The sequence below is a fragment of the Mytilus trossulus genome, chromosome 10 (assembly GCF_036588685.1).
Source record: "Mytilus trossulus isolate FHL-02 chromosome 10, PNRI_Mtr1.1.1.hap1, whole genome shotgun sequence".
In the NCBI taxonomy this organism is placed as follows: Eukaryota; Metazoa; Mollusca; class Bivalvia; order Mytilida; family Mytilidae; genus Mytilus; species Mytilus trossulus.
The window spans coordinates 59,170,128-59,181,747 of NC_086382.1; the positions used below are offsets into that span (position 1 = coordinate 59,170,128).

At 30.5% G+C, this 11,620-nt stretch overlaps 1 protein-coding gene across 1 annotated transcript; it reads left to right on the forward strand.

Annotated features, from left to right (window-relative positions):
- Positions 1-469: 469 nt before the first annotated feature.
- LOC134688279 (protein FAM221A-like) lies at positions 470-6,625 on the forward strand. The gene is made up of 8 exons (XM_063548829.1): positions 470-676; positions 1,627-1,705; positions 2,381-2,475; positions 2,933-3,132; positions 3,500-3,709; positions 4,068-4,181; positions 4,464-4,570; positions 4,984-6,625. The coding sequence occupies exons 1-8, from the start codon at positions 600-602 to the stop codon at positions 5,086-5,088; spliced, it is 987 nt and encodes a 328-aa protein (XP_063404899.1). The 5' UTR covers positions 470-599; the 3' UTR covers positions 5,089-6,625.
- Positions 6,626-11,620: the final 4,995 nt, after the last annotated feature.

The following is an 11,620-nucleotide window of genomic DNA, read 5'->3' on the forward strand; positions in this document are numbered from 1 at the left end:
CGCCTGAAGATTTCATAATTATGGGGAAAATAATTTTTTTTTAGTAGTATATAACCTCATCATAGGTACCAGTACTTAATTTTGTATAAATGCCAGACGTGCATTTCCTTTACCAAAGACTCATCAATGACGCTTGAATCCCAAAAAAGTTAAAAATGCCAACTTAAGTATGGAGTTGAAAAGCATTGAGGACCAAAAATTGAAAATTCCTAACAGTTTTGCCAAATACAGAATATAGAATTACGGTATAGAGTTATATAATGCTACTAAAAATATTGTATTTCCTCCATTTTTTTGCTATAATTATGAAATCTTTAGAAGACTAGTCTTTTGAAGAAATTGTTTTCAGACTGCAATATGGGACTATGCTTCCTATTCTATTGTTTAAAGTTAAAATGGGTATTTATACATACCATTAAATGGTACGATAAAGGCAGGTTCTAGCGAGAACATTGTATATCTGAATGGCCTTTTCGTCAAAAAGATGGAAGACTCTAGAAAATATCGAAATTCCTTAGTCACGTTTACAAATGGCGACTACACTTAAAGAAATACTGTCATAAAATATCAACTGTCGCATGATTTAGATTTGTATCAAAATGGCAGCTAGGCAGTATCATTTGAAATTTGACAAATCTGCAGCATCTGCTGTGGATGCATATGCTGAGTATAAAAGGTGTTACACGAGCAAAAATAATTGATTAAAGTTGGTTTATGCACAGTCGCCTGAAGATTTCATAATTATAGCGAAAAAATGGGGGAAATAAAATATTTTTTGTGGTATTATATAGAATAATTAATTCCCCCATTTTTTCGCTATAATTATGAAATCTTCAGGCGACTGTGGTTTATGAGACTTTAATGAACAAAAATTTTAACTGATTAATTGTTGATTGCTTGATTTTCAGAGATATTTCTTGCCACTGATGGTAGTTGGTTGCTCATATAAAAATTGCAATGACACACTATGAAAAAGGGATGAAAGATACCAGAAGGACAGTCAAACTCATAGATCGAAAATAAACTGACAACGCCATGGTTAAAAATAAAAAGACAAAAAATGGTACAGAAGACAAAACATATAGAAAACGAAAGACATAGTAACACAAACCCCACCATAAAACAGGGTGTGTGTGTGTGTGGGGGGGGGTCTCAGGTGCTCCAGAAGGGGAAGCAGATCCTGCTCCACATGTGGCACCTGTTGTGTTGCTTACATGTATGTTATTACAAAAGCCTTATTTGGTAGGTTTGTTCTTTGTTTAAAAGTTAAATTATCTATACACATTCATAGGACAAAAGTGAGCTCCCACAAAAAAAAATGCACAAAACTAGGGAAGGGCTCAATAAAACTCTCCATTCCAGAGTTTCTTGGATTCTTTCAAAAAAGTATATATTTTTCTGACATTGACCTAATATTCTATATATGTATTCCCCAACTTAAACACTTATAATACTATAAAAGTCCCAGTAAAACAGGGTTCAAATAATATGACATAATTTAATAATAAGAAAAAAACTGGTAGGCACAAACCTGTTATTATCTTCGATTTTGAAGACTTCCTAATATGTATAGAGCGTATAGAGCAATTTAATAACATGTACATGTTTCCTCCATGTTTTGTTTAGAATTGTTGGAGATGATGATGGGGGTGTTATGTTTACACCTGATCAGTATGAAGATTATAAGAAGAGAGTTCTTCCAATGGTAAGAATAGGCTAACTCTTTAATATTTTAAGATCTCATAAACCAGTGTAAATACACATCTACATTTATATGGTCAACAACTTATCTAAGACTTGTATCCATATAGGGTTTTATACATTTATTATGGAAATGTGTCCTGGGGAAACAAATGATCACTAAAAACTTTAGACATAGATGTACATCTCTTTTTATTTTCCTTATATTATATGTTAACTTGTAACTTGTTGATTTTACTCAGCCTTTCATTAATGATTTTTATGTCAACCCAAATTATTATTGTTTTGAGAAGTAATTTAGCACACATTTACATTTGTTTATAAATTTGTGAATATGCAAGGTTCTTGATAGTTCTCACAATGGATATTCTTTAAAAAAAATCGTCTAAATTTTCATCAGAATTCAAAAGCAAAACATTTACAAATGATAATTTTGAAATACATGTATTGCCATTTATTCAAGTTCATCTTAAAAATTTAGGTTTTATTTTAGAGGTAGTAAGACTGAAACAAAACCTATAAAATGAAAGCATATATCTATTGAAGGGACAATTTATACTCAGAAATCCGAAATAACAACAATAACAAATGATGCATGAATGTGTACAATTTAAAGAATGTACAACCAGGAATAAATTTGTTTGAATTAATGTTTAAAATTTTATCCTATTTTCTTCAGAGAATGGAGAATCGGGTGTTTGTATCCTTTAGTAATTCCACTGGTATGGACTGTAAGATGATTGGACCAGAAACATTGTGCTTTTGTCAACATAGGTAAGAAAGGTATCAGTAAGTTTATTTAAAAAAAAATGACAACAAACTGTTTTTACCATGTGCATTTGTATTTTATTTCATCAGGTGTAACTTTTATGCAGTTGTAATGACCATATCATAATACTAGACTTTTATGCTTAATTGTATGCTTTGTACATATTTGCATTTTTGTTTTTCAACATTTTTTATGATGATTTAATATTTTGAAAAGACTCTTAAGTACATGAAATACAGTTTAGGACTGCAATGCATGTAAGTGTAGGATAGAAAGTTTAGCATATAAATTGTAATTTTCCCCGTCTTCTCCCACGCATGTGCTCTCAGATAGATATTATGTAGGTGTCATAGAGTAGAATCATTCTTAGTGTTTTTTTTTGTATTCAATAATTTCTAGAAATTTAAAGAGCCAAATAAAACTATATAAACATTATTTGATTTCCATTCTATTCTATTACAGATTTAGACAACATAAAACAGACTTCACTACTATTCCAACAGAGAGACCTATAATGTTACCATGTAAAGTTAAAGGATGTGGCTGTGTTAGTTACCATTACGTTCCACAGAATGGCACACAACCAATCAGATGTTCTTGTAAACATTTCACAGATGAACATTCAGTTAAAAAACCTCACAAATGTAAATTAAGTGTATCAGGTACATTTTTTCCCTAAATTATCTGTCGTCCTTTTGTTTGAATGTACATTAAAAAAATTTAATTATTGTTTTAACAACAAAAGACTTTGAAACTATTTTTAGTAACAAATAAAATAAAATAATCTGACTTCAATCAGTGTTCTCCCCATATATATCATTTAGCATCCTGGTAAATGGGAAATTGAAATACCATCTTGTTTCACATCCATAACGTAATCTATAAGAAAACCACTTCTGATAGCATCACATTTAAGATTATAGCATCACATTACCATGATGCTAAAATGCCCTTGGGAGAACACTGTTCAATATTTTCATTGAAATAGTGACTTGTGAAAGTAAATTTATCATACTTTTTAATGAACAGGAGGCTGTAAATGCTCAGAATTCAGGAGCTCCTATACATGTGGCTGTGGTGAACCTTATCATTCACATCACATGATAGCTGAGACTAAAGATGAAAGGATAGCTAGAGGTCATCCTGTAGGTCAAGATGTTCCATACCAGGCCATGGGTGGTCTTACAGGGTTCTCATCATTGATGGATGGATATATGAGGTTGGATCCAAGTGGAATAGGTATTGATTTGTGATATGCTGTAATTTTTCAACACCATTTACAAAATAAATGTAGTTGTTAGGTTTTCAAATGTTGTTTTTTTTTCAAATTTCTGTCTTTTCTAGAAGAAATGTGATAAATATTTCTCAGGGCAATATTTTCACTGTGTATTATTATTTTAATGTGAATAAAAGGACATGCTAGTTTGGTACCATGACCAAACAAAACAAAAATCAAATACCATCTAATATCATTATTTGAATAATTAAAAAAAAAAATGAAATACATTTACAATTTACCAAAGACATTTTCGAAAGGTTAAGTCTATTTGTGTAAACTACAAGGAAAAACCTATTGAGCATAATTTTGTTTTAATAGGTGCACCATCAAAAGAATTTTTAGAACAACCTATAACCTCACATGACCATCCTTTCCTGAGAGCTAATGTACAATCCATCAAGACGCATAGGATGAATCAAAGAGCCATTAAAGGTATGTCAAAACTAAGATACAGTGGGTCAAGGAAATATCAGTAGAGAAGAGAACAGTTCCCTATTGAAGTAGAAAAATCCTTATAAAAAAATCAATGTGCTAGTAAATCCAAAATTGTTTAATGTCTATTTTCCTTGTTTAGCATATTTCAGTATTTTTTCTTTTTTTTGCAATTGTTTTTTTTTTTTGGAAAAAGGGGGAAGGAGAGGCAAATTACATCAATAATATTTTGGTTTTATTTTCAAAAGTAGATATTTTTATTTGAGTTTTCAAATCTTTAAGGTGGTACTGAGCCAGAGATAGATGAAGATTTAGCAGAGAGAATGTCTGCCATGAGACGACCAGATGAATCAGACATGGATTATTTTGAGCGACGTTATCAAGAGAGAGTAAGTTTTCACACATGTCATATAAATCAGTGAAAAAGAAAACTAAAAGTTGTTTTGTCTAATATTTTGTTTCTGTATATATTAAACCTCTTTTTGATATGCAATATCATCAATTTTGTAAAAAAACAATACCATCATAACAAATTAACTTTATTAGAACAGATGTTCTTTACTTGGAATTTTAAATCTAAATTACTTATTTACTTAAATTTTGTCAGTGGCTGAAACAACCTTAATAAAAGTTGTCACTTTATTAGTTTATGTTGACTTGAATTATTTACCAAAAAATGAATAAAATAAAAGGAAAGAATTAAGTTTTTATTTTCTCAAATGAATATTATCTACTTGTTAAAAATAGGATATTTGAGTATTAGATCTGGTAAATAAAATATTTGAAAACAATATTTTTGTAGCAAAAGGCTGAAAGGGAAAGATCTCGTGCCAGAGTTGTAGCAGCAAGGTCAAAACCAGCCATTGGAAGAAGGACAAATCCAGCAACTAATTCTAAGTCGAAGTAAACTGAAGTTATACTCAATTAATTAAATCTGACTCAAATTCAAGACTGTGATATTCTAATACATACCTTAAAATGATACATTCTGGGGAAAGGATATTTTAGCAGTTTTAATCACCAAGTAGTTAAAATTTTAGTATGTCAATTTTTGGCACTATGTGTTTGGTTTTGTCACTTGTGGAAACAACCTTTAAAAAAATGATCACCTTATTAGTTTAGCATGTTAAGGGGGAATTGTTAATATATACTGAAATATGTATTATTTTACCCAAGCTTACAAAGTTTTTGGGTCATATAGGATCCACCCTGTCCCTGCCTCCATCTGTCTATCGGTCTTGTCCATTTGCCTTTAAAGGGCTTCTCCTATATGGCTGGGCAGATATTGATGAAACTGTACACAGTAATACACCACTACAAAAGTAAGATATATCTTCCTGGTCCTACACCTGACCAGGGGAGTTAATCAGATTTGCTTCCAATAATATTGTATTAAGTAGTATAAAAGGTATTCTTTTATGCGTTCACTCTCAGTTCTAGTTTGTTTTGACTGAAATACAATTGAAATCCTCTACATGATCACTTTTGATGACTAGAAATAAAGTTAAGGGGGCTCCTGGGTATAAATGATTTTTTTTCTAATATAGGATTTCGCTATATTTTTTCATAAATGAACTTTATCATATACTTAAAAGAAAAATGAAATAAAAAAATGGGGTCACCGTTCATTTAAGCTAAAATCTGCCTCTGAAAAAAGCATACATTTTTGTTAATGTCCTTTTTTTCTGTTGAACTAATAGGAGAAAAAGAGGAAATATCCTAATATAAGAAATCGCTTAAATTTTACAATAATTTAGTTTATGTACAGCTTATTTGAAAACAATAATAAAAAATATAGGTCACCGATGAGTTAAAAAAGATATTTCAAATTTAAGGCCAAATAATGGCATTTTCGCACCAAAGGGAGATAATTTGGAGCTTTTTCAAGTTTTAAAGTCATCTGGGGCTAAACCAAATCATTTTTGTGGGTTGTTTTTTGTACCATATCATAAAGTAACAACTAATTGTGTAATAAATAAAATTTGTAATGAAAAAATAAAGATTTAATTTTTTGCTAAAATTTTTGTACCCAGGAGCCTCCTTAAGTTTCAGTTACTAATCACAATGTACATGACATTACCTAAACTAAGAAACTTACTTTTATCTGCAATTTTATTTTTTATGCCACTTTCTATTGGATAACGTAGCAGGTATTCTATTTAATCCACAAAATACTCTAAATGTGTTATTCATCTGCTTCCTGATCCATCTTATACACTTATTATTGAAAAATATATTTTTAAATCCACATTTCACTAGATGCTTACATTTATTTACTGGATGATCTTAAATGTCACACAGTAATTTATTTTGTAGTCATTAAGTCAAAAGTGCTGCCATAATTTGGTTATGCAACGTTATATTTATGATGATTTTTTTTATTATGATTGCCGTTCAGTATTTTTTATTCAATGTTAATTTTGCATACATATTTATGTTTTCAAATAAAGGAAAATAACAGAAATGAAGTGCATTTATTTATTGACAACACATACATTGAAGTAACAGCTCTTTTATTGCTATTCTTTCTCTTAAAACCACAAGGAGCAAAGTTGCACACCTCACTGCAATTTCATGATTGCTTCTAGCTTCTGATATTGATAATAAAAGATCTGTGAATCTAAGCACACATTTGAAGGGTGTTGTCACCAGTCAACAAACTATTACAAATATTGGCATTAATCACCTGATTATCTTATTGGTGGAAAATAACCAAGAAACAATCAAAAGATTTAGACAACCAAAGAACAAAGTAAACAGTTTAATAGAAAACTTGGCAGTTCATATTAGATCCCAACATCGAGAAACTTTAGAACCTCCACACAATAAGAGAGACAAACTAGGGCAATATAATTAAAAACAAAGGGAAATGGTGTATAAATTCCCTGTACTAATTCAGTGCAATAATTAATTAAAAAATGTTGAGCACAGGAACAAGTGAGTTTCTTTATGTTAAATTCTCAAGGGTTTTAACATTGAGCTAGAGCCCATACATCATTGCAATCAGAAAAAAACCACTAGCACTGTATTTTGAGCAATTTTTTGCCAAATTGAAATAAGTTGCATATTAAGTGGATATCAGTTATAATATCATTGTAAAAGACAGAACTAACACAAACATTTAGACACCCTTGGGATCCATTCAAGTTTTGTTTGATAACTTTGCATGAAATGATGTAAGAACAGGGCAAATAAAAAAAAAAAATCACAAAAAAACTGAACTCTGAAGAAAATTCAAAACGGAAAGACCCTAATCAAATGGAAAAATCAAAAGATTACAAACATCAAACGAATGGACACCATTGTCATATTTCTCACTAGGTACAGTCATTTTCAAATGAAGAAAATTGTGGATTGAACCTGTGTTTATAGCCCTAAACCTCTCACTTGTATGACAGTCACATCTAATTCCATTAAAATTACAATTATGTGTGAACAAAACAGACATAAAAGGAAAGATGGACTTCATGTCTAATATTTTTGATAAACATATAAACAAACCACATAGAAAAATGTGAGACAGTTCATTGAAACTCATCTATTTAATATAAACAGAGAATTTATGAGTAGACCATTTTTACCCTAAAACATTTATTTGGATTAAAAGATGTTCATATTCTAAAGGCCAATTTTGAAAATATTGTAATATGCAATCATCTAGACACATGCATCAATTGATAAACTATCCTAACTTCAGTGTAAGTGAACAGTTATACATATAAATTAAGGCAATAGAAGAGTTTTGATATTTAGAAAAGTGAAGGAATCGATTGAACTCCAAAAGGAGCAAGACCAGACGCCTTGACAGAGTATACGTAATCGTCTTCTTCCTACAAGCAGATCCACACCCTATCAACATGTTAGAATAGACTGTAGGGCATAATAATTTGTCAAAATTGCAGGACAGACGAATATTCTGGTATATTTTAATCTAAGACAGCCAAAACATGTCAGTTGTGAGTTTGAGACACCGACTCATTGCATGAGTCAACTAATTCGTGATTTTGATTATAAAACTTGTGAAGTTGATATTTTGTTACACATTTAAGAGTATTTGTTGTCTATGAGAAGGTCTGTTTGTATTCCGCTCCGTATGATTACAAAAACATGTAATGGTGCATAATCAGAACCATATTGATTACATACTTTCTGGTGACATATCGATCCACCAAATTAAAAAAAAAAGTGTTGTCGAAAAAGGAATAGTTTTAATTTTTTGAATTGTTTGAAATACCAATTCTTTTCTACCTCAGGCATAGATTAGCTTAGCTGTATTTGGCAAAACTTTTAGGAATTTTGGTTTTGAATGCACTTCAATTTCGTACTTTATTTGGCATTTTAAACGTTTTTGGATTCGAACGTCACTGACGAGTCTTCAATAGCAGACGAAACGCACGTCTGGCGCATGTACTAAATTTAGTCCTGGTATCTATGATGAATTTATTTATAGGTCTAGTTATTTAAACAATGTTTTGAAATATTCACTTGCAAACTGTTATTTTTGATAAAAGTTTTTTATATCCAAATCAAACTTTTTCAACTAATCTTCCTAATACGAAAGAAGGTGTTTTATTTCCTCAGGTGTAACTTTCCAATTCCTCGACATTAAAATTTTAATCACTAGGACTGGTTGGTTACATTTGTTTTGATAACAGAGCGTGTTAGCTTTATACTAACAGTGATGCAACAACAATGAGGTAATTTAGAGACAACAGTAGTTTATCGATGTTAAAATATCATAATTTGTTTTAAGATTATTCATTAAAAGGTAACAAACAATGACTGCATTTTCAGTTCTCCCTTGACACCATTTGCGAGTATAGTCTTCAAAACTTGATAGTCCGTCGGAAGGGGACGACAAATGGCTGACCCGAGTTAAGAGAGAGAACCATATCTCATGCACGTAAAAGACACCCTTGTAGTTTTCGATAAAGAGCAAGCTGATGCTGCTACAAGGCAGCCAATCGCACATGTAAAGTAGAAAGGGATTAATATAAATTGCAATTACTTGTTTCCCAATCCTCTATAAGTTTATATGTTCAAACTAAGGTAACAAAAAAAACCAACCTGGAGGAATCGCATAAATTACAAAAGCAGCAAAACCGGTTGCATCGATAACAATGCAAACATCACCTACTGGTATGTCAATCAACACCAAATCATATAGCATTAACGGTACTATGTTTATTGCACCAGACATCACAATCACATAGAACGAAATATGTAAAATAACAGATCAGAACTTTACAACTTCATTCAGAAGGTTCTGACTTGTATGAATTCTGTTTCATACGCGTACAAAAACAAATCGACCGAAAGGGATGCATAAAACGCAGCGATAGACATACTTCCACTCAATCAAAATATAACGAAGATCATATCATAAAAATGCTGGACCTTTTTTTTTTATATCGATAACATATTATTGCGCACCCTATTGAACCTTTCCATAGATTCACCTGATAGTTACCTGTCCATTTAAACTTTTGGCAGTTCTATTGTCCCATCTAACAAATACAACAGGTATTGTTTTCTGTGTAGTTTATTCACTGGGACCTTTAAATTTCTTGTAAGAGAAATCTATCACTCATTGATTAATCTACCAGAGTAAAAAGTTTATCTGCTAAACTGATAGAAATTACATGTTTCACATTAAAAAAAAAAATGCCTGTGTTTTCGTGTTTATTAAACATTTATTATAATTTTTTCAATCTGTTCAAAAAAGATAATAATTTAATCATAAAAAGTTTGTTTGAAAAAAAAAAGTATTGTTCTTTTGAAAATTTGCATCTTTTAGTTTTTGTTTAGTTATAGAATACTTTTAATATATAAAAATCACCATTTTTAGGGTTTTTTTATCAATTTTTTTTAGGAAATAGGAATAATGTTGATTTTTTTTCAGAAATCAACTTTTATTAATGTTTGAATCAGTGTTTACATTCAACAGATTGAAAATATAATACATTCAAACTCATATACAGTTTTAATATTAATAGTCAACATATTATTTCCTTCAATTAAGCAGATCATTTTTTTAATCTGGTAGATTAATCAATGAGTGATAGATTTCTCTTAGAAGAAATTTAAAGGTCCCAGTGAATAAACTATACAGAAAACAATACCTGTTGTATTTGTTAGATGGGACAATAAAACTGCCAAAAGTTTAAATGGACAGGTAACTATCAGGTGAATCTATGGAAAGGTTCAATAGGGTGCGCAATAATTAGATGATATGTTTAGCCAGTTCTCTTATAGACTTGTACTTGGCTCGCACCTATTATAGATAAATAAAAGCAACAGTAATAAACCGCTGTTTAAAACTCGTAAATCTATTGACAAAAAACAAAATCGGGATAGCAAACTAAAACTGAGGTCAACGCAGTAAATATAAGAGGAGAACAACGACACAACATTTAAATGCAACACACACACAGAAACGAACTAAGCATTATACAAAATCCGATGAGAATAACAAATAGATAACATTATCACAGAAGCGCATTCCTGACGAAGTCGGATATTAAGAATGTTTAATCGATATAATACCACAAGCGCAAGGTATGTGCCATTACTGATCGACTGCCAGGTCCGTAACCAGTAACATGTTACAAATGTGTTACAAATTTGAAATACCAACATAATAAATTTATTGTTAATTATCTGCTGAACTGATGAGGTAATTCATTTATATTGTTCTTAAAAGTAGTTTTGTCAAACTGAGTTTGCAACGGACTCTGCCGTATTTAACCTTTTAGATTTTGACTGTTATGGGTAATTGATTATTCCAATACACGTGTAAGTACATGTCTTATGCATGGGAATGTTTTTATCAACAGCATATGTCTTATAAGCACTGAAGTTGTTTCATGCAAATGATCATCTGTTATCAAGGTTGTCTAGTAGTCTTAGGTGCATTTTGAGTTCATATTTCAAAATATAAACATGTTTTTGTGTGACAATTTGTATCATTTTTTGAAATATATTAAGGAATTGAATACATCTGATTTCCTGTTTTCGAATTAACCGTAGCCGCCAAAAAAAATGGACAACTAAAAATCTCAGTTCATTATACATTACCTTATGTGTTTTTTTACCTTTTGTAAAAAAAAATAGAACGAAATAACTCATTTAAATTAAAACGTGTACCTTTATATATCAAGGATTGCGCTTAGATTTTTGAATAGTAATACATGTTTACATCTAGTTCAAGGATGTAAACATGTGTTAGTTAATAAACACAAACAAATAAATACGAATTAAATTTAAAAAAATGAGTATCAGTTATTTTCAAGATTACAACATCTTAAAAAAACTCAATTACATTATTCTGGATTGGAATAGACAAGATGTGCTTCAGTTAGAACATTTTGTATCAAGTACAACAAACATATTGAAAACTAAAAACAATTATACTTGAAACACCAAAACAACAGATCGTG